Raw genomic sequence first — 25,084 nt, 5'->3', positions numbered from 1 at the left:
ATCATACAGCAGCTGCTGTCAAAATACACATCAATGGAAAAAAAGTATGTTCAGAATAAATTGAATTCGATGAAAAGAAACACAAAGGTTCTGAATTAATTGAACCCTGGCTTTATATGTTTATGGAAGAAATGAAGATTTTTAAACAGGTTTTTACCTGCATGGGCATCAATAAAGACTGAAGGCGGGTAGAAGTCAGTCATGTGGTAACACATGGCTTTATTGCGACTCTCACGCATATACAGGTACAACAGCAGGGTGGGGGGATTAGCTACACTTTTAACCTACATTTTTCAAAGGGTCAGTTACATAAGTAAATCATTTTAAAATTCACAACTAGAATGATCATATAAAGAGGTATGTAACCCTACCTTTGGCAGGTGGAGGCTGTGTGTTAATTAGGAAAAATGTGGGATTTGTTTCTAGGCCCCTTGGGCTCCAGAACACATAATTATGCATGCCTTTGATTGTAGGAAAAGAATCACTGAAGCATATGACCAGTTCCACGTATACTAATTGACTATCCATTATAAATTAATAAATGAACCTCATTACTGTCCCCTGGAAACATATCAATATTGAGGACATATACTACCAAGGTCATCACAGAATCAATTATACTCTACATTGCAGAGTTTTACATAGAAGACTGGTTACAGTGTTAATGCTCCTGGAGTACACGAAGACTGTGATGACAATTTTTAGTGTTGTTTATATATAGATATATGGACCGATGGCAATTGGCCCTAGAGAGAGCGCAAATGTATAGATTTGGCATGAAAGGAAATTACTGGAAAAAATATTGAAAATGACAGCCACTATAGCAATTACATATGGCATGAGCTGACTTGACAAGTCTATTATACTAGTAGATACATTTTTGATGTTACATGAAGAGAAAAATTGTTCATTGTACACGGAACACTGTAAATATTGTCAATTGAGTATATAAAAAAAAAAATCTTATTTGTGATCTGGCACTTAAGTGTAGTGGTTCAGAGGGAAATTAAACATTATATAGTAGTTTATCAGCTGGAACAGGAGTTAAAGATGCAGAAGGTTGATTCTTTTAGAAGGAAACCTGCTGAAGGTCTGATACACTCTGAACCATAGCTGGTGTCAATATTGATTGGGGATAACAACTTGCTGGGTGTTCCTGCTGCTTAAATACTGTGTTCCATCACTCAAGCAACTGTAAAGAGAACCACATACCCCAGATCAATACAAAATTTTCTGGTGCACTAACAGTCACCGGGTCATACACTTGCACCCCAGCACACGTATAAACCTGTACATAACCTTCAGCCAGGCACCAGGGCCTACACCCAACCACAGCAACAGACCGGCACATAACCTTCAGCCAGGCACCAGGGCCTCCACCCAACCCCAGCAACAAACCTGCACATAACCTTCAGCCAGGCGCCAGGGCTTACACCCAACCACAGCAACAAACCTGCACATAACCTTCAGCCAGGCACCAGGGCTTACACCCAACCACAGCAACAAAACTGTACATAAACTTCAGTCACGCACCAGGGCCTACACCCAACCACAGCAACAAAACTGTACATAAACTTCTGTCAGACACAAGGGCCTTTACCCAACCACAGCAACAAACCTGTTTGTAAACTTCAGCCACCCACTAGGGCCTACACCCGTCCACAGCAACAAATTTGTACATAAACTTTAGTCACGCACCAGGGCCTACACCCAACCACAGCAACAAACCTGTAAACTTTAGTCACACACCAGGGCCTACACCCAACCACAGCAACAAAACTGTACATAAACGTCAGTCACGCACCAGGGCCTACACCCTACCACAGCAACAAACCTGTAAACTTCAGTCACACACCAGGGCCTACACCCAACCACAGCAACAAACCTGTACATACACTTCAGTCACGCCCCAGTGCCTACACCTAACCACAGCAACAAACCTGTAAACTTTAGTCACACACCAGGGCCTACACCCAACCACAGCAACAAAACTGTACATAAACTTCTGTCAGACACAAGGGCCTTTACCCAACCACAGCAACAAACCTGTTTGTAAACTTCAGCCACCCACTAGGGCCTACACCCGTCCACAGCAACAAATTTGTACATAAACTTTAGTCACGCACCAGGGCCTACACCCAACCACAGCAACAAAACTGTACATAAACTTCAGTCAAGCACCAGGGCCTTCACCCAACCACAGCAACAAATCTGCACGTAAACTTCAGTCACGCACCAGGGCCTACATGCACACCCAACCACAGCAACAAACCTGTACATAAACTTCAGTCAAGCACCAGGGCCTTCACCCAACCACAGCAACAAATCTGTACGTAAACTTCAGTCACGCACCAGGGCCTACATGTACACCCAACCACAGCAACAAACCTGTACATAAACTTCAGTCAAGGACCAGGGCCTTCACCCAACCACAGCAACAAACCTGCACATAAACTTCAGTCACACACCAGGGCCTTCACCCAACCACAGCAACAAACATGTACATAAAAATCAGTCAAGCACCAGGGCCTTCACCCAACCACAGCAACAACTCTGTACGTAAACTTCAGTCACGCACCAGGGCCTACATGTCCACCCAACCACAGCAACAAACCTGTACATAAACTTCAGTCAAGCACCAGGGCCTATACCCAACCACACACAGCAAGCACCGTGCACATTACCTCAAGTCTGTCACCTGGGCCTACAGGTTGTACATCCCTATGCAGAAAACCCCCCTGCAAATTACCTAGAGCCTGGAACCAGGAATATGAACAAACCTGCACATTACCGCAATTCAGTCACCAGGGACAACACCCCAGCACAGGAACAATATATACATATAGCTACCTTGTTCAGAAATCAGGCTCTTCCTTATCACCTAAGCCCAAGGCAAAGTTTTATAATGACCAATGTTTATCATTGTCCACCACATACAATGAACTTTTGGCACTAGAGTGAATACACACCTTCTAAAATTTTGTAAAATAGATTTTGAATGGAGTCAAAATATGTGAACAGAAACAGAACAAATACCAGGTAGTAACTACAAGTTATATCTACATGGCCCATAAACAGTTTTGTTTAGATCCTATACCATCACAAACATCTGTACATCCTACTAAAGATGAGTTTATTGTTATTTATTATGGAATTATACAATTACCAAAACAAACAGCTGTGTATTATGGTAGAGCTAGACTACACATTATACACATGGGGGGTGTCTGATCAATATACATAGCAACAGATGGGGTGGTGTATAGTCTGCTGGTGTGTAGCAGGAAAATCTGGGGGTCGGAAACACCTGCTGCATCCACTGTCTCTTTTATCCATATATGTATTATACATCAGTCTAGTAGCACAGGTACACCTTTATTCACCATAAATTGACATGGATATACCACATTTCCCCATACATACATCAACATAACTACACTTGGGTGTATCCACTTACTTTATACTGCCAATATAGACCCTATAGATACAATGACAATTTTAAAGTTGAATTAGCAATGTTTTGGGGGAAATAAAATTCAAGTCATAAATGTTGTTTTCCATCATGTTAACCACTGGAAGGATTAGATATTTGCAGTGTTTTAGTACACAGATAGGACTATTATATGTATATACACATGTATTTCTTTTGCAAAACTAGTTGAATCAAAATTCTTTTGAGGGAGACTCAACTTCATATCATGATTATAATGTATACCAAGTTTCAAAGAGATCCGTTGAAAAATGTATGAGGAGATTGCCGGACAAAAGTCAAATACTGAATTAAACAAAGGGCAATAACTTTTGCAAAAATTGTGGAATCAAAATTCTTTTCAAGGAAACAACAACATATCATGATTATTTAGCCTACTAAGTTTCAAAGAAATATGTCAAAAAATGTAGGAGGAGATTGCCGGACAAACAAAAGTTTACGCCGGATGGAAGGGTTGACGGACATGTCAACCGCATACCATAATACTCTCGTCAAAATTTGACTGGCGTATAAAAAGGAGAAAGAAATCTTCTTTCTTGATGCAATTTCACTCTGTTTTTCTTAAGGATCCCTGTCCCATTGTATTGTGGTGTTTTGTATACCACCTACCCTTAACTACATACTGGATATAACAAGCACTTCTGTTGACTAGGTAGCTCAGTCAGTTCAAGTGTTAGTACAACAACCTGCAAGTCCAGCATTTAAATTCTGGTTTAGCCACGCTGAAAGTTTACACACACAACTCGGTTGCGGATTATTTAATTTTTTGTTTATTTTATCTTTATTTTTTTCCATAAAAGTCCCCGAAGGTATGATTTTCTTTCTAAAATGATTTATCAATTTTATAGTGAAAACAGTCTACTATGTAGTTTGAGTTTTTGGCAGGGGTACAGGGATTCTTATAAATAAAATTGAGAAAATAATAAGAAACTAGCCCAGGGAGGTGGATCAGTATGTCTGTAATAGCTGCAAATATAGCTATAAGGTTCTATTACGTTATTTGTACCGAACCCAACATCTATTTTATACTCGGACAGTGAACAGTATCAATTAATCTAAAAAATCTTCAACACAGAAAAAACTACCATTAACAAGGACAATTTTAAAAATATTTGACATTTATACAGTTCAACCTCTACCACAATTAACTAGAGCTGTAAAAACTCTACAGTCCCACTGACCTGGATTCAGTATTGTTCTGGCACAAACCCCAGGATTCACATAGCGACTGCTGCCATTGTATATACTATTACGACAGTAGATCTATATAACTTCCTAGTGATGACCACAACACAACCATTGATAGGTTATACCACTGTATATGAAATTTCCTCGTACCTAAAACAACTACAAACAATTCAGGCTTGCTATATAGCTACTTGAAACAATTTGGTAAAAATTCCCTTATCAGAACAAGAGAACATCAAGAAGTGGTATATAGACTATTCGGTAGTAAAAATGACTCAAAAACAAGCCTAAGGATATGAAAAAGACTTGCCTAAAAGTTTGGAAGATATGGTTGAGAGTTAATAGAAATTTTAGACCCGTCTGAGAGCTTGATACAACAAGAATGAATATCTGAGAATAAAAAGGAAAATTCTGATATAATTTTTTTTTCATTGCCACACACCTCTTTTTCATTGGGACAAATTATATAAGAGAAAAATAAGTTTTATTTTATTAAACAATAATTGCAGACTCCCTATGGTCACATTTGTACACATAATGTACCTGACCAGTTATACTTACAAGATCTTAGTTGGTGTGGGGGGATCATCTGTGTCTTTGGGACATTGTTTGCATCCAGAGGGGCGCTGTACATGGGAGGAGTGAGGCTGTAGAGGGGAGGGTACACGTAGGGCCAGTACCAGTGGGGCACAGACATGTGTGAAAAGTCGACCGAGTCAGAGGGGGGATCCCCCAAAACACCTGGATGCCACTCGGATACGGAATGATTCCTGGAAATTGCATAGTTGTTGTCAACAATGTGTGGTTGACCGATAATGCTTGATGAGTCGCTGTTGTCCAACATGGACCAACTTTGATCATAGTACACAGTAAATGTTACATCTGTACCCGTCAAATCAATATAAACACTGTCGGGGAACAGGTCTTGGCCGGATTTACCTCCCCTTCCAACAATGTCGATATCCAAGAGTTGTCTACCCCTAACTGATCTTTGGCCATTGTTCTTTGGATTTCTAGATTTGAATGGTTGAGCATTTTTGGATAATTTGGACTGAACAGGTGAGATGGCAGGGGAGACATCCGAGGAATCCGTTGATGATGTAACAGACACCTCTTCTCCCTCGGAATCTTGAACAGCAGTAGGCATGGTGAGAGGTGTAGAACTTGGTTCCTCACCCTCCTGGTCCTTGTGGAATTCAAAAGCGCTGTTGACATCGTTATAATAATATTGAGTATTATACATATCGGATAGACAATGGGGACATTCTGAGGGTGGGCAGTCAATCCGCACTAGGGGACACCCTGTTGTGAACAGAGCCAACTTCTCCAACTCATCTTTAGACATTTTGGAATTCTCTGAATTTTCATAAGAAACAGACTGATCGGAGTCCGACTGGATTTCAGAACTTGAGATTGTAGATCCATTTTCACTCTCCGTGTCTTCGGTTGTGACAGAACTTTTCTCACTGCTATTCAAGTCATTGCATATGACATCAACATTTTCACATTCGATGATGCTCCTTGGTCGGGAGCTGTCCTTTGTGTCGGTTCCATAGCTTGCATTATTGAGTACATAATTAGCCACTAGTTTGGAATTTGTGTTTTGGGCACTATGTGTAAAGTTTGTATATCTGTCTTTCTTATGGGACTTCTCTATCACAGAGATTAAGGCACTTAGATGTTTGACATCATGCTTTCGTTTAAGTTGTTTGGCGTTGGTGGTAATGTTGTCTCTACCCTGAGAACTATCCACTTCGTTGTCTACTGATACCTCCACGTCCTTGCATTTGACTACAGTTTCTGCTAGAGAGCGCTGTTTTTGTCTCAGAGCTGCCTTAAGAGAATCTTTTAACTGAATGACAATAGGAGTATTGGCTTTGGTTGGCTTCTGGCGAGATTTTTGTTTCCATTTAGGGCTGTTTCTTGATCGTTCTTTTTGGCACTTTTTACATGGAGGGGGGGTTGTGGTATGAGTTTTCAAAAAGTTTTTGACATAGGTGGACTCTACAGGCTCAACAGCGTCCATAATACTGACCACCTCACGCTTGACCACAGCCATTTTAGCCATGTATATTTCAATGACTGTCACTGACCTTAGTTAGCACCGCATTCTGTTTTAACCGGACCTCTCGGTTATTACTCGATGTGTCCTGTTATATTAGTAATGGTTTACTAGTCATCAGTGTATCACAAGACAAAGGCTTCACTACTACTAGGTAAGGCCATCCAAACACCTTCACAACTACAGCCACGAGTTCATAGTCTCACAACAAAGACCTACCTGTTGTAGCCAGTTAATCCATCAATTAGTACAAAAACACAATGTGATTTAAGTAGTGTTTCCACACAAAATCTACACAAGTTTCACTTAGTAGAGTTCAGGTAATGATCACACCAATAACAGTCTCACAGTAATGCCTATATATAGTGTAAAACTAGACAAAGAGCCAATCCTCATAGGGAATACACATGTTGTATACAATGACACAGATATCTCTCCACCCGAGACTTGTCCAGCGTGTAATGTCAGTTTATATAGTCTGCCTGTTGTACATCCTTCTCCTTCAACAGAAATCTACTGAATACTAGGGAAATTAGATCAACATTAGGATTTAGTTGAACGGTGACAATTTCCTGGTCTTTGTTCGGCCAGTGACATGTGCTCCAGTAAAGAGTCCAGTGGACACAAGGCCATTGCCCCAGTATTTGGTCAGTACCTTGGTCTGATGAAAAGGTCAGCAAGTGGTGTTAATACAGATGTCACCCTGTATAGAATGTTACATCACCACATCATTACACCTGTAATTGCTGATGATATCACTGCTTACTTATGTATTACACACACATCCTTCGAGCCATTTTCTCAGATACCATCACAAATCACAGCAAACAGTCCATATCTCAATCAAATCAAACCCAGACTTTTGTTTGGAAAATAAACTGGTATTTGGTAGGGCTGAGTGAGGTGAGGTGAGATGTCTAGCGTGTTGGTGTTCCCTGAGGGCTGTATCACACAGGGGTTAGAACACCAAGCCTAGCTAAGGTATACACAGTACTATTGGTAATGTAGGTATACACACGTGTAGCTCCAGTCCTGGTGTGGTTCACGCATGTCTGTGTTCAGTGGCGGGTATATCCATTCGAGTTCAGTAATCTGTGTATGATTAGCATACCAAGTGTGCATAAAGTCCTGTGCTTCGATCTCCTTTCTAACAATGCAAATCACTGAGTTGTTCAGATTAACAATGGCTAGGATTGTGTGGTAGTTTGCCTTAGAGGCTTACAGTTAAATGTTGATGATTAGTGTGTACCTGTTTAAGTCCGTTCACTGCCTTTACTGTAGATTTTCAGTCACTACTTCATAAGTCAATGTCCTTATTCACAGACCCTAGCTACTTTCCTTTTTGTGGCCCATGTGCTTTTAGTGGTAGGTAGTACACACTGATTAGTTTTATGAATGGCTGTGAGTAGGAGTTGTAGTAGTGTTGTTATCTTATCGGGTGTCAGCAGTTGTGAGATTCCTGACCTTGTACCTGATGACAACACTGACCTCTGTACTCCCCCACACTCCTAAATACTGAACACCATTGAGGGGCTAGGCTTAGGGAGGGGCTACGGATGAGTAACACTTTTCCCTACATGTAATCTTCTTAAATTCCTCAGCCAATCTGACTAAAGCTTGGCGCAGTTGTGACGTACAGATGTGGTGGTGAACAATTACGTATATTTCACATACCAACCTTGTTTTTCTAGTTATCTCAGTGTTAATGTTTTGTCTGTATATCACAACAAGATATCTATTATTCTCAGAAAAGCCTGGATATAGGGAGAAAGTAGCCACTTTGTTGATGTACAAGATACACAGGTAGAGATGCTCATTAATCAGTCATTATGATGTGTATACACAGGCAGACTGCTCCTTCATTAATCAGTCATTATGATGTGTGGCAGACCAACCAACATGTGCTGCCCATTACTGTGTGTACATGTGTCCCGGCCTCACCTCATGGAAGACTACATCATCCTCCCCTGTCCTGGAGGGGTCCTTTGTTGATGGTGACCTCGGTTAATGTACTTGCCCCTGAAGATGAGCCTACCTTTGACCATGTACACCAACAGATAACCACAGGAGGTGTATGTGTCCTATAGGTAGGCCCTACACATTGGCCTTACTAGCTATGATGTACTCCTGTATGTACACCACTACCTGGCCTATTTCCTAATTCCGGTGGTCAGCCAGTGCCAATGACCATGGTGTGCTGTGTTCCGGAGAGAGTGCCCCCAGCTGCCTCCCCTTACACAGGTCCTTAGACCTTCACAATAACAAATTCCATGATGGTTCCCACTTGTCATGCAACCAGCTCACCATCCCTCCACGATGCAAGGGAAATCACCTCAACTTCATGACATCACAAATGCTAATCAACATCTCCAGCATCCATAGCTAGTCACATGACCGACACCATTGCCAAAGAATAGTGCTGGTATTATACTGGTTTTTCTCCATCAATAGAGCAGCTGTATACAACATCCAATAATACAGCCTTCATTTCTTGTGTAGCAGTGTCCGTGAATAGAAAAGATTGTCAAATCTAAGGTTCAGTCAATAATTAGGGAAATTAAACCTGACTTATAACGGACACAGCATAAAAAGATCAAGGCTGTGACTGAAGATGGTTCAATCAATTTCTTACAAGTTATATATATATATTATTAAAACAACATACAAGTCTATATTATATTAGAGTATAAATTTCTAGGACATCATGCTTCTGAGGAGGGCCTGTGAGTCAGTACCATTGTGTGTATAAACTAGACCAGGAAATCAATACAGAGAAGCTCCAACAATATCAAAATGTCATTACAAGATTGATATTGTACTAAACATATTGTAAAACTATCTTTATCTGGAACATGGGAAACCTACAGCTGGCCTCATTCTACATGGGGGCTGTTCCTCTTTGCAATCAGAGGTCATCAACATCTATATTTCATCACTAAAATGTATAGAGGCCTCTCCTGCTCATATTTGTAACACATAAATTCATTGACAATACACAAGTTTGTCAGTGACTTATTTATAAATATTGCCAGGTGCAGACCTGCTGTCTTGACATGGGTCTGACAGATACCAGAGACAATGCTCGTAGATTAGGAGCTAACACCCATTGTATAAGTATATATGCACGTGCGGCAGCAACATCATTTTATGTGAAATCATACATGTGTGGCTCATGTACTGTATGTATATAGTGCTGTATCTCTGAACCATACATGTACTGTATGTATAAAGTGCTGTATCTCTGAACCATACATGTACTGTAAAAGTTCTGTTATCCAGAACATACATGTACTCAGCAGTGTTGTAATCCAGAACATATAGAGCTGTATTTTGGAGCATACATGTTCTGTACAGTGCTGTAGATTTGAATATTCATTAGAATGTACTGTATAATGAACAAATTGGAACTCTTCTTTGTTTGAGGTACAACACAGACCTTCTCTACCTTAAGTATTGGCAGATTGTGGTCAGATTTCACATCTGGCAAATTCAAACCTCTGTAAGTAGAAGTGCTTTATAGTACAAGTCTGATTTTCATTTTAAAATTTGACGTTTATGTGTTGTGATCCTATAGTGCAATCGGGTGAAACTGGTTTCGATTACAGACCACAATGCCACACATTAATCTACATGTGTATGCTAATCAAGTCCATTATCTTGAAAATTAGCATACACACACATTGATTGTGTTTAGTACAGGTAAAAGAACATTTGCCAACATATTTCATCAAATGTCCTATTGATTTCACTTTAACCAACTGTCGCTAAAAGTTTAGTTTGCAAACTGTCCCCAACTCCGAAACAGCATACTTCATAACTTATTACACCAGTAATATGTCAGCAACGAGAGCCGATGTGGTGTGTTACGACTATCAGTGTTACCGACACTGACTGATAAAGGACATGTATGGTGTATAGTGATGAGAGTTTTACTCTGTAGGTGATGATCACAGACCAATGTGCCATAGTGCTGACAGTGATGGCCTACTAAGTAATAATATCAAAAGTAATGCCATCCTCAAATCACCAACACAGTTCTGTGTGAACCATTCTAACTATAATGTGGGTGACCTTTTACACAGAATCTATATAGCATAGATGTAACTGATATAGTTCTGGGAACTACTACTTCACTAAAAACTTCCTGCTATATACACGTAATATAAGGAGACCTTTGTTCCCATTTTGATATGTATCGGTCCACTGCTTACCAAGTCAACAACACATGATCCTTCTTAGTTCACTCCCCTATAGTTGTGAGCATGCATTTAACAAAATGAGACAATGAATTGTACCTATATAGGATCTGAAATCTCAGATTACAAAACGTAATTGTTTTCCTTTTAACCATTCAAAGGTAAATTCTAAATCTTGAGATATTACATGTCAGTTTGATTTGTCAATTGAAATAGTTTGTGACAGTATATCCCTGATCTACTGTTCACATTTCTCATCTGCATATTCATAATTTATTAGGAGATATTTCAAAGAATAATGGTGAATATCCACAGTTACATAATCGTTCAATGCTTAAAGTCATTTTCAAAAGAAGTATTCCATAAATAGCACACGTTGCAATGAATACAAGTTCTTTGAAATTGGAATGTTCCTTTACCTTCGACAAAAAAAGTACCATGTAAGGTACTTCTTAACACAGGTACAGGTAACTTAAACAGGTAACACAATTTGCATACCTGTCCATGTTTGGAAGGTCCATAAACTTAGAACTTTATCCATAATCCAGGTTTTCTCTGTAAAGTTAGGCATTTGATTCCTTTCAAAGATTATACAAACATTCAATTTCAATAGATCCTAGACACAATCTTGAAGAGCTGTTTGGACACCTACAGAAAGGGGCAGTTAGGGGTGGTTTGGACACAAAAATCAGCCTATTTCACCCTTTTGACATAGCCTACAAGGATTTTTGTCTTTATCAGAATACCATGCATAGTCTCAACTATGGCAACATTATCAACAATTTAGGAACCCAGAGACCTTCCAATGATCAAGGTGACAAAGTCTACTAGGGGTGTCAGCAAGATAACCATATTAGCATTGTACTCCACAGAAACACTCTAAAATAGGAAGAATGACATCCTGAAACATCTGTAGGCTATTTTTATTACGGCCAATCAGGGGGAGCACTGTGACAAACCAGTTACGTGAACATGAATCTGATGTCATAATCTTCTATTATCGAAACATCTGATCACAACTTTCACTTGGGTAAACAAATTTATATTTAGCTTACTAGCCAGCAGATTTTGTAAGTTTTACATAGCCAAGTATGACTTTAATTGTGAAATAAATATTGAAAAATTGTCCTTGCCCTAACATATAAAATACAGCTCAGGCTAATAGATTTGCAAAATCTGCCTGCAGGTTAGTACTAGAAAAATGAACTTTTACATTCCTGTCACATCAAACACATCAGTGAAGAGTTCATGTTGATAACAAGATTTTCAAAATAGTTGCCATGGTCGATATTGGAATACATGGCCAGTCCAATATGCAGTTTTGACTAATTACAAAGTGTTCCAATCCTGTGTAGATCAGATCTACTAACCACTCATAACCAGGCCCCGTAGAAATATAAAGATGTAGATATGTGGAAAAATAAATATTGATGTTTTTATGCTGAACAGAAGTTGACTGATCATCTGTGGTTTTCCTTAGTATGATCAGGTCAACAACCTTGGCAGTCAGTTCATTCTTATAAGGTCAAATGAGGTAAAGCAATAGCTACTGTATAAATTGCATACAAACAACAAAACAAATTGAATATACCGATTACTGAAATTAAGCACAAACTATCAAGACCTAGGCTAAATGACAATCACTGACTGGTATGAAGTTCATCCAGCATTGTCATCTTCATGAACTTGGTGAACTTGGTGAACCTGTTGAGGAGTTCACTGTCTTGACAAGTTCACTGTCTTGACAAGTTCAATGTCTTGACAAGTTCACTGTCTACCCAGGGTGTCAAACATGATATTCATCACCATTTTCAATTATTTATACCTATAGTAACATGATGGTTTAATGATGCCCCTGATCAAACACATGTGGTTAAATCAAGCTTTAATGAACCATTCATCATTAAACAATCAATCTGTGCAACGTCAAAACTTCACTAATGACATCATTAATGTTTAATGATGGTTTATAATATATATACAGCATTTGATATAGCGCCCTATCTAGCTAACATAAGCCACTCTAAAGCGTTTTACAGTACATACAATGTAGATATACAATCAATGCATTATTTAATTCAATATTAACTTTTAATAATAACTCAAGTAGCAAGACCCAGGTCTTCACTGGTTAAGATTTATATCAAAACAGGTTGGTATAAACTATTGACTTTAAATTTGCTAACTGTGATCCACAGGTCAGATACTCCATCAACCCCACAACCCTGACAGCCAGCCCCAGGCCAGGAGCCTGCTTCAGGAAGTGTATACACCCATTCCTCTATCTGGTGGCTCATCCCGGTGGGATGGCAACAGCCTTATACCACAGACAAGATCAGGTCAACTTCAGTGAAAAACACTTTTTTTTCATTAACCCTCGGAGATAAACTATTGACTTTGATTATCTTACAATAGGTATTACACCTGGCACTTTATATCTCACCTCTATTTAAATTGCTTCCTAATATAGCCCTTAAATTCTGAACTAGATTTCAGACACCCCTAGGAATAACAAATGTTAACGAGTAAAATCATGTCTGCCACACACTGTTAAGAGTTTTAGCATTATAATTAGGAAATAAATGAAATTTTAAACTTTCATATTTTTTGTTGATTTTGATAATAACCAAAGTTGTGCATGTTTTCTACTTGTTCATTAAACTTGAGGTACAACTTCAAAGATGGAACAGCAACAGCCTTCGTCGGCTATCGCCGCCAAGGTCTCTATGATATCAAAAGCAGTCAGAATCATCACATCAGAGTTACAAACTGTAATCATACTATTTTAACTCATTTTCAAATTTTAACACATAATCACATTGATTAATTGCAATAAATAACAATATACAGAAACTTCCATTAGCGCAGTCATATGTTAGCGCAATAATGAAAGCCCAAAAAGCTCTAAAACAAGATCACCACCAAAATCGCACAGCTGATTTTGATAGGTTTATATATATAGTGACAATAAATATCAATATATGAATAAATACATTGCCGAGTTTGAACATCTCAATAAACATATCACCTGACACTATATAACATATACACATACACTGGACTGGGAGTACCTCTCCAGAAACATTACACCTGATACTGGCTGTTCCTCAATAGATTTACATACCAATGCTTTAATGTTAACACACAAGATAGCATTTTTACAGAATAAGACATGTTGATTTCTGTATAATGTTAACCTATCAGTATGCATGAACACTTTTATAAACAGTCGTACATATCTAAAAACATTTGATTGAAACAAAAGGCCCATAGGGCCTGTGGTGCTCCACTGGAAATTTGAGCAATCATGGGAAATATTCTCAATAAAAGTACTTTTGCAAATATTTCCATATATTGAGTCTCCTTGGCATAAGAATGTTCCAGACTAAATGAAACTTTATACTTCTCTATCCCAGCATGCTACTGGTCAGACATCGTCACACAGGGCCTCTTGGTATTGCAAAAGAAGCTGTTTCAAGATATTTACATATTTGACCCATGTGGCCATGAAAGTACTTTAGTCAAGGTAATTTATTTGGGGAAACTTTATAGCACTCTTTCCCAGATACCTATAAGCTACTAGTCAAGGATCATTACCCTGAGCCTACCCGTTATTCTGAATATTTAAAAAAAAATGTTTTTACATATTTGATTCCTGTGACCTTGAAAGTAGGTCAAGGTCATTTACTTAGGAAACTTTATATCTGTATGTGGAAATATATGAAGAGGCGGAGTAGTCCAACGTCCTATAGGTGCTGGTTGGTAGATGTCTCGGTGGAGTAGTCTAACGTCCTATAGGTGCTGGTTGGTAGATGTCTCGGTGGAGGAATCTTAGGTGGATACCGGAGTATTCTAATAGAGCTCCATAGACGATAGGTAATAACAAGTAGGTAAGAGATGGAGCATCAACACCAGGGATTCTGTGAATTGGGAGATTTTATTTGTTGATATAATTCGGTAGGCTAGGCCTACCGTCATCAAAACAATGTTACAGTGGCATTGTAGAGCTAAGGTGCAAATTACGGTTCACAGTATAATGACATCATGATATTGTTATTTAGATCACGTGATATAAACAAGTTTTGGCAAGAAATTGTGACTGCAAATTGGCGACATTGCTATCGGCTACAATATAAACAGTGGTTGGACAGTGCTCACATGGGCCACCATTTGTAGTCTCATTGGACGGACTATAGCTAGATAGGGATTGATGTCTTTTAAATCGTACTTTAGCCTTTTAATTGATAGGTAAATCATTTCTGTCATTCTGTACAACTTCAAACATAACTGTAATTATTTATAACAAGCCATTCATAGCCAAGGTTTCCAAACTTATTACTTTCAATATATGCAATTACCTCTAATGAAAAATCCATAACCCTTTAACAAAATTAGACTGATTATAAATCATTAAGTGCATTAGTGATCAATCAAATTGCAAGCAATTATGAAGATGTTCTATAAATGGATCAGCATTGACTAACTTAACGAACTTTTAATGTACACATACAATATATAAACTACCAGCACAACAAACCTATGCTACTTCCTCATTAATTTAATTGTTTGACTCCTATCATTGTGGTCCCGCCTATCTATAATATCAATACTTATGGGAAGGGTCCATTTTTTCATTATCACAATTTTTCTAGCTTCCACTTCTCTATAATGAGGAAGTGATGTGATTAAGTCCTGTAAATGTAAGATAAGAGGATTTATTTAGTTAGCCTGCTGGCACACAGGAAAGACCTGTATATCTATTTCATCATGTTCAAAACATGTATAGAGATTACGGAAGTTGTTGTACATAAAAATCAATTATATATGAAGTAAATTGGTAAATTGTGCTTGTAAATAATTGCTGCCAATTAAATACACTGCATTACACTGTATATAAGATATTATTGTTTATAGGTGCTCGGTCAGTGTGTTGTACTACCATAACACTCAACTAAATATTTCTAAACATTTTCTTCAAGTTGGTAAGTAAGCATTATGAAAAGATTCTTGAAACACAACCAATGAATGCAACGTTTAATCCTTAAATGTTTAAAAATTTCAAATCACTTAAAATCAATGTAAACACAACATTCCTTTTTTCAGTGGGAAGGGATTTCCCCCCTTAGTAGTGTCATATTTATAAAGCAAGGTATGGCAAAGCGGTACATATATACGCCCATCATATGATGAATGAGCACTTGTTTGGATTGTTGTAATATATGAAATATTTGTGAGTAATTGATGTTAAAGTAAAAATAATTCAATTTACCTTGTAGATCAACGAGTGCAATAAAACATCATGGAATGCATAAAGTATTACACTAATGAAACCAACAGGAATAAGTCTGCTTATTATGGTCAGATGTACCTGCTCACGTGATAGCATAATATCTCCCATTTTTCCACACTGAGTCAGCTTGCATTGCTTTTATTTCCTAAAATCCATTAGAGGTTTTACTGGTGTTGGGAACCGTTTATAAATCATGATCAATGATAATCACTTCTAATCTAAGTCTGAGTGGCTGATGATTGATTTATGATTGATCATGATATTCATAATAAACAGTGGCAAAGAAAATAGATATGACTTAAATACATGCTGGAATAATAATAAATATTTGTTTTCCTTCTCATTTCCTTTACCCAGTGTATTGTTTCCTATACAAAAGAGCCCACTACAGGTCACCCGAGAGAGTGGTACCTTACTAGATGAAGTGTTTGTATTGAAACAGCAGTTGGCTGGCCAATGGAGATGCTTCGTCAACCACATTGTTGGGTTTGATTTAACAAATTTGATAGAAGCTTGTTTAGTTGTTTTGCCAACTAACCAAGTTGTCAAAGTAGTTTAGTTAAGTGTAAAAGTCTAGTAAGGCAAAGTTTATATCATTCATGATAAACAAGGATTGATTCATTACTTTTCAAGCACAAATGATCAAATATCACTGAAAACAATTAATCAGAATAGCATTAGGCTTTACTCTATATTCTATTACAGATCTCTTTTTATTCACAAAACACCAAACCAAAGCATGAACAGTAGAGTATTGAAGACGTCTCAGCCAGCTTTGTGCACTAATCCCTTCCCTTTCTCACATCCTGCTGTATACAGTTGTGTTTAACTGTTTTGTTAAACAGACATTACGCTATGAGACATTTGAGCTTAAAAATGCAAATACATTGGTAAGTATACACATTTGTTAAATGTGTAAAATACCCAAGCATTTTTGTTTTACATATTTGTTCCTGAATTAGGAGTCAAAGTGGTCCCAAGATATCTTTGGAACTGCTGCAGTGTATACATAAATCCGTGGATAGGCAGTATATACATCTAAGGCACATATAACACTTCAAACTATATCAAATTAAATATATCCCTTAACACAGTCTTATTTTGTAAACAAATTTAACTTTATAGATCAGCTATCACTAATTTTTAAAATGACAAAAAGAAGACAACTGTTTTAAGCAGAATTACAATATGACAGATAAAACATTAGATAATTGCCCCAGGTAAACATTTGTATGTAAATGGTGTATATATCTGTGTATGTGTGTATGTGTGTATAATTATCAAGTTTATCAAGGTTCTTTGAGCTGACAGATGACCTGTTTATTTACAGTTATAAATGTAGTGAAGTTTATTGACTCTGATCACCCTTCAGAGCTCTCACACAGCAATGTGTATCAGACACTTCCTCCTATGTCATCACTTTTTGTAGTAGGTTTTCTTGTTTACTCAATAAAAGACCGCCTAAAGGCTTTTAACAGACACATCGCCTACAAACTTGCCCTACAACCTCCAGTGCAACGATTACAGCTGAACTTTGTTCTAGATAATAATAACAAGAGGCCCAGAGGGCCTGTATCGCTCACCTGGATATCAAAAGTAATCCTGGCAAAATATTCTCCAAATAAGATCCCAGGGAATGGGCAAGACCAAAAGGGCAATAATTGTATCATAACTGTATTCGATTTTTCATACCCAGCAATTTTCTGTATAGTTATGGGGTGGGGGATCTCAACTGTTTCCAAGGTGTGATTCAGAAACTAGGTCCCTAGGGTTGTGGCAAGACCCCAGGATCAATTATATTATCATGACTGCATTTGTCTCTTTATGCCCAGCATTTGTATATGCAGTTTTGAGGTGGGGATCTCACCTGTTTCAAAGTTATTACCCAGGGGTTAAGTCTGCGAGGTTGGGGCAGACCATAGGGTCAATTCTAATGTCATGACTGCATTCGTCTCTTTATGCTCAACAGTTGTACATACATTTTTTGGGTGGGGATCATAACCGTTTCAAAGTTATGACCCAGGGGTTAAGTCTCAAAGGGGTGGGCAGAGCCTGCGGTCAATTCTTATATCATGACTGCATTTGTCTCTTTATGCCCAGCATTTGTATATACAGTTTTGGGGTGGGGATCTCAACAGATTCAAAGTTATGACCCAGGGACAATGTCTCCAAGGGTGGGGCCAGACCCCTGAACAATCCTGGAAGCATATGTGCATTCTTCTCTTCATACTCAGCAATTGTATATTTGGTTATAGGGTGGGGATCTCAACCATTTCCAAGCAATAAACTATTTTTGGCCCCACCCTTTAGCCAAGGGGGTCAGCCCAACTACCTGTACAATTTGAATCCCTGCCTCCCATGCATGAATGCTTCCAAACAAATATGATTGATATCCAGTGCATAGTTCTACAGAAGAAGTACTTTATAGCAATATAGCCAAATTGCCCCCTTTCGGCCACGTCCCTCAGCCCCCTGGGGGGGTCAGCCCCACCATTTGTACAATTTTGAATCCCCACTACCTAGCTATATGGATGCATGCAGTCAAATATGGTTTATATCAATCTCTTAGTTCCAGAGAAGAAGTCGCTTAAAGCAATATAGCCAAATAACCCTTTTTGGCCTCGCCCTCAGCCCCTTAGGGGGTCAGCGCCACCATTAGTACACTTTTGAATCCTTGCCTTTCATGAATGATTCTGACCAAATATGATTGATATCCAGTGCACAGTTCTACAGAAGAAGTCGTTTATACCAATATAGCCAAATTGTCCCCTTTTGGCCCTGCCCCTCAGCCCCCTGGGGGGTTAACCCTACCATTTGTACAATTTTGAATCCCCACCACCTAGGGATGCTTCCAGTCAAATTTAGTTAAATTCCCATCAGTGTTTAAGAAGAAGAAATTGTTGATGTACAGACGCTGGGGACGGATGACGGACGATGGACGACGGACGGACGCCACGGTATGGCATAAGCTCACCTTGCTCCTTCGGACCAGGTGAGCTGATAATAATTTGAGGTTCTTATATACAGCTTTATCACAACCTAGTTAGTAGGTCATCTCAAAGCAGTTTACAAATTATTATCCGTGGTTATAGGGCTTTTGCAACCAGCGAATACCTTTCTCAACTCCCTGGGGAGCATACAGCCGAAGCTGCCATTTCGGCGCCAACAGCTAGCATTCAACAATTCCAGAACTGCCAAACCACGTACTCATTTACAGCTAAGTAGACTGGAACAAGCGGACTAAAGTATCATGCTCAAAGATAACACAGTGCAGTGCCGTGACTCGATCCCACAACCCTTCGGTCTCGAGCCCAGCGTCATACCACTGGACTATACTACTGTGCCTCCTATATATACTTTAATTTGGCTGTGTTTATGAGTCCACACACATGAGGATGAAACCAATTTTATATCAAGCTAACGCAAGTAAAACAATGATCAATTGTCCTGATGGAAGTCTCCCCCCCAAAAAAAAAACATATTTAGAAGGAAAGTGAATTCAATCACAGAACTTTCATATACATGTATTCTGCATTACAATTATAACAATTTAACTATTAAATTGAATCACATGTTGTTACCAAACATTGAGTAACCTAGAACACAGTGGAGAACTGACCTGCCATTACAGGTCCCATCTGGTAAATTATGTAAATTTGAATATGTGTCAGCTGAAAAACGGTCTATCCTGAATGAAAGTACATATTATATTGGTCCCTGAATTACTTTGTGATTCCAGTATTGAAACAATTTGTGTCAGTAATTTTAGAAATTATATTATCAATTAAGTACATGTATAGTTAACAAATATAAATCACTACTATGTCTTTAGTTAAAATGTGCCAGCTTAAACAGGAACCATGGAAATCCATGTCTGAAAGTTTAAGGTACATGTAGTGTCATCAGAGTTATTCCCCTTGTCTCTTAACTAAGTATATATCATGTAACCTTTATTTTGTATTATGATGGCATAGCTTCCCAGACTTTCTCCTACCACTTAGAGAACTGTCTACCATTTTACCTGTTTAAGATTTTACTGTCTCCTCCTTCCACCAACAAAGGGAGTCAACATCAACAGATATTATGCCGATATCCATTGTTTTGTAAAAAAAAATTGATAGGATAGGAAAAAAGAATCATCACCTATGGTGAAGGGTACAAAAGAGCAATCTCAGCACCCAAGATAAGATTCTTGAATGTCCAATGATGCAAGCCTCAGCCTTATAAAACAATCAAGAATGTCTCCTTATGGGTTGAGATTTCTCATATTCTCCAAGTAGGAGAAACATTCTATATAGGTAATTATCAATAAGTGTGTTGTATGTGTTTGTTATTTTGGTGTTACATATAGGTAGCAAGGGAAAATAATTTCTTAATGAATTCTCATGTAGAGTCCTAAGGAGGGAGAAAAGAAGGGAAGAAGAGAAGTAGTATTACCATTTTTTATTTTATATGTATAGATCAATATGTGGCTTTGTCCACAAACTGCCATAACGAACTGTGCTGACCTTTACCCCAGAATATTTCAGGCACTTTTACGTAGTCTTTGTTTAATTGTACTGTAATGCAAGGTGTTAAGGATGAATGAATTGAATTTGTACCCATCACAAAGTTCAAACCCCATCATGTGTTCTAAACCAACATTTTACTTCACGCAAACAAAAGTCTGCGAAACATTCACCTTAACATCAATATATCCATTGTAGGCCATCTGCAATCAAGAGATAAAAACAGAGAATATACACATAGTCTGTCCCTTTCCAACATAGTTAAGTTCTAGCCCACTGAAAAAAAAGTCTGCCTTTTAGGCTCTTTGCACAGACGTCATGTACATTTACATATCAACCTGTATTTATTCATTTATGTACACACTGAGATGATTACCCTCTTGCTTAATGTATAATGGTGATTAACACTGTAAGCCTTTTGTTAAACAATTATAACTATGTTATTACATTTTTGTATCCCCATGTTGTAAAGTGCTTTAGAGTGATATAATTATATAGGGCGCTATATAAATGTTGTATATTATAATACAAAAATTGTTGAATGTGAAAGCAGTTTTTGTTTTATATATTGCTGAAATAATCTTCTACAGAAAATTTCAAATTGTCATAGTTAAATTGTTTTCATATTTCAGTTTTAGCACTGATTTCAATGATACTGTTGACTAGTGGCAGAATAAGTAGTGGGATGAACTGGGCCCGTATTCATGAAACTAGTCTCATGCTCAAGCATGAATTCAGTGCTCAAGCCAATTATCTTTTTAACTCCCTTAAATCATGTAACATGGTCAAAAAGTTAGGAACCCTGGTGTAACCATTGAAAACAGCATTCGGCTTGAAGCCTTTCCAAATTTCTTTCATTACATTGACATGTTTTTTTTAATTTGCCACTGGAACAAGAAATTTGGCTTGAGCACAGAATCGGGTTTGAGCTTGAGAAAGGCCCTGATTTCTGCCAAACACAAGCTAAAACTGTCCTCAGGGGACTAAATATTTGCAGTACAGCCTACTCGTTCAATTTTGATATTCAGTGTTTTGGGATGAAATGTTTGCAGAAATCCTTCAGTATTTGATCAGAGTCCCTGCTCAGTCACTAGTTACATTCAAAAACATGTGATAAATGTTGCATGAATATACATGAAAGGATTAAAATTCATACAGTTGAGATTATACTGGTCTACATTCATTCCTGCTGTAAGGTGTCAGTAATGGCAGAAATGAGTGATGGAAATTGATTTCTTTTTGTGACTTGAGGTTTATTGTGTTCTGTAAGGCGGCTGCCATTGTTCTTTGTGTTCTTTGAATGTTTGTAGTGTGCATGTGTGCGTAGAGATGTAAGGTTACTCTTGCAAGTTGAACACTTGTAAAACTGTAATTCTTTGTTATCTTTTGTGGAGTTTGCCCAGCGAAACAAATCAAGAAAAGGTTTTTAAAGTAAAAAGCAAGTGTCTTTGAAATCCAACCAGATATGATGAAGTGAAATATATCATGTAGTGTATATACATTGTATGTTGCAGGCAGCAGCTAGGGACAAGCTGTTGGATTATTTCCATTTTTTCATTCATTATTTTAGATATTTAAATTAAAGCTAAATATAGCTTGATCAAGGGTACTCTGAATTCCTGATAACCGGATGGGCTTAACTTGTAGCTACAAAAGTTTTCAAGATGATGGCATTAAACAGAGTATTATATCTACTCATCAAGCAGAGTAATAAACTTGTCCATCCAACCTTACCATTCAATCCAGTGTTCAATTTTATAACTACTTTATTTGACACAGTGTGAACATGTGCTGTAATGAGGGTGCCCCATGGCTTTTTGAAATTAAACTTGAATGCTAATGTAAAATACATTGAGCTTTTTTTCAAATTCCAGATTATTATTACTTCCAGTGTTCTCCCCAGGCTGTTTTTGCAGCATGGTACCATGCTCCTATACTTTCTTACCAAGCTGCTATCCTAGATCTTCTCTGCTATATATTCATAGTAAATCGAAAGTTACCATACTGTTTTGATTTTACATAGAGTGCTGCTTAAACAGAAATATTACTAGGGAATCCGATTTGGGGAAGGGATAGAAACCAAATCAAAATATGAAGACTGCTGTTTAGAGGAAAATGTGTGAAAAGATAAGCACTGCACTCGTCATTCATCAAATATGGTATTTCTGGTCCATCCAATGCAACCTTACCATTCAACAGTCAATAATTTAACGACTACTACTGGTCCATCCTACCAAATGGTGGTTGTTTTGAGGTCCACTGTACATGTCTCATAAATATATATATAAATATGGAATGGTTCCAATCTACTCACATGGAACAGCTATTTAAGGAAGATATCATAACTTAGTACTGTATATTTTGAAATAAAAACATTTCACAAAATTTAACACTCTTTGATTCCTGAACACAAATTTGACCCATCTATATAAATGTATATGAGCCTGGCTTAAACCCCAAAGTTAACAAACATAAATTTGACCCATCTTTATACACGTATATGAGCCTGGCTTAAACCCCAAAGTTAACAAACACAAATTTGACCCATCTTTATACACGTATATGAGCCTGGCTTAAACCCCAAAGTTAACAAACACAAATTTGACCCATCTTTATAAATGTATGAGCCTGGCTTAAACCCCAAAGTTAACAAACACATAAATTGGAACAGCATTTAAAATATTATGACTAATGAACATATTTTAAATTGATGTGAATACAAGATTGATATCTTAATATGTAGATATTGTGTAGATATTGTGTGTATTACACAAAGTTTCGAAACAAGTGAAATACATTTCATTATGTCCTTAGTTGGTTTTGTCCTTAATCTAAGAGAGATAACTCTCAGGTCATTTGAGTGGGAAATTCTGATTTTACATCAATTGGACAAAAGGAAACACTTCAAATCTACTTCTTGTGATTTGTATACTTCATTCATAACAAATCATATTCGGGAATAAACCCAATCATCAACATTTCCGCCTTGGGCTAATTATCTCCAGTGAAATATATCACTCTGATGCAACCCGAGACTAAGATATTGACATAGGCAGGGAAGTGGATAAACAGATTACAACCTGGCGGTCCATGATGGCAAGGAAGTGAGTACACAACCTTGCTGCCCCTGTGGATGGGGTAGTGAGTACCAAGTATACAACCTGGCGGTCCATGTGGGCAGAGATGTGGGTAAACAGATTACAACCTGGCAGTCCATGTGGGCAAGGAAGTTAGTACACAACCTTGCTGCCCCTGTGGGTGGGGTAGTGAGAACCAAGTATACAACCTGGCGGTCCATGTGGGCAGAGATGTGGGTAAACAGATTACAACCTGGCAGTCCATGTGGGCTGGGAAGTGAGTACACAACCTTGCTGCCCCTGTGGGTAGGGTAGTGAGTACCAAGTATACAACCTGGCAGTCCATGTGGGCAGGGAAGTGAGTACACAACCTTGCTGCCCCTGTGGATGGGGTAGTGAGTACCAAGTATACAACCTGGCGGTCCATGTGGGCAGGGATGTGAGTACACAACCTTGCTGCCCCTGTGGGTGGGGTAGTGATTACCAAGTATACAACCTGGCGGTCCATGTGGGCAGGGATGGGGGTAAACAGATTACAACCTGGCAGTCCATGTGGGCTGGGAAGTGAGTACACAACCTTGCTGCCCCTGTGGATGGGGTAGTGAGTACCAAGTATACAACCTGGCGGTCCATGTGGGCAGGGAAGTGGGTAAACAGATTACAACCTGGCAGGCCATGTGGGCAGGGAAGTGAGTACACAACCTTGCTGCCCCTGTGGGCGGGGAAGTGAGGACCAAGTATACAACCTGGCGGTCCATGTGGGCAGGGATGTGGGTAAACAGATTACAACCTGCGGTCCATGTGGGCAAGGAAGTGAGTACACAACCTTGCTGCCCCTGTGGGCGGGGAAGTGAGGACCAAGTATACAACCTGGCAGTCCATGTGGGCAGGGAAGTGAGTACACAACCTTGCTGCCCCTGTGGATGGGGTAGTGAGTACCAAGTATACAACCTGGCGGTCCATGTGGGCAGAGATGTGGGTAAACAGATTACAACCTGGCAGTCCATGTGGGCAGGGAAGTGAGTACACAACCTTGCTGCCCCTGTGGGTAGGGTAGTGAGTACCAAGTATACAACCTGGCTGTCCATGTGGGCAGGGAAGTGAGGACACAACCTTGCTGCCCCTGTGGGTGGGGTAGTGAGTACCAAGTATACAACCTGGCGGTCCATGTGGGCAGGGAATTGGGTAAACAGATAACAACCTGGCTGTCCATGTGGGCAGGGAAGTGAGTACACAACCTTGCTGCCCCTGTGGGCAGGGAAGTGAGGACACA

At 38.7% G+C, this 25,084-nt stretch overlaps 1 protein-coding gene across 2 annotated transcripts in view; it reads right to left on the bottom strand.

Moving 5' to 3' along the window:
* LOC110451168 (CCR4-NOT transcription complex subunit 6-like) overlaps window positions 1-25,084 on the bottom strand; it is a 57,800-nt gene that overhangs the window by 24,038 nt on the left and 8,678 nt on the right. The window contains exon 1 of one of the 2 annotated variants that reach the window (XM_021499031.1): window positions 5,240-9,085. The exons of the other annotated variant lie outside the window; for it this stretch is intronic. Coding sequence (XP_021354706.1) covers window positions 5,240-6,746 — 1,507 coding nt within the window. The 5' untranslated portion in view covers window positions 6,747-9,085. Of the gene's footprint in view, window positions 1-5,239; window positions 9,086-25,084 lie in introns of those variants that run through there. 2 annotated transcript variants of the gene reach the window in all.

This window comes from Mizuhopecten yessoensis, unplaced genomic scaffold, assembly GCF_002113885.1.
Source record: "Mizuhopecten yessoensis strain PY_sf001 unplaced genomic scaffold, ASM211388v2 scaffold5859, whole genome shotgun sequence".
Classification (NCBI taxonomy): domain Eukaryota; kingdom Metazoa; phylum Mollusca; class Bivalvia; order Pectinida; family Pectinidae; genus Mizuhopecten; species Mizuhopecten yessoensis.
The sequence above is the reverse complement of the archived record's forward strand: the minus strand, read 5'-3'. Positions and strand labels throughout refer to the sequence as shown.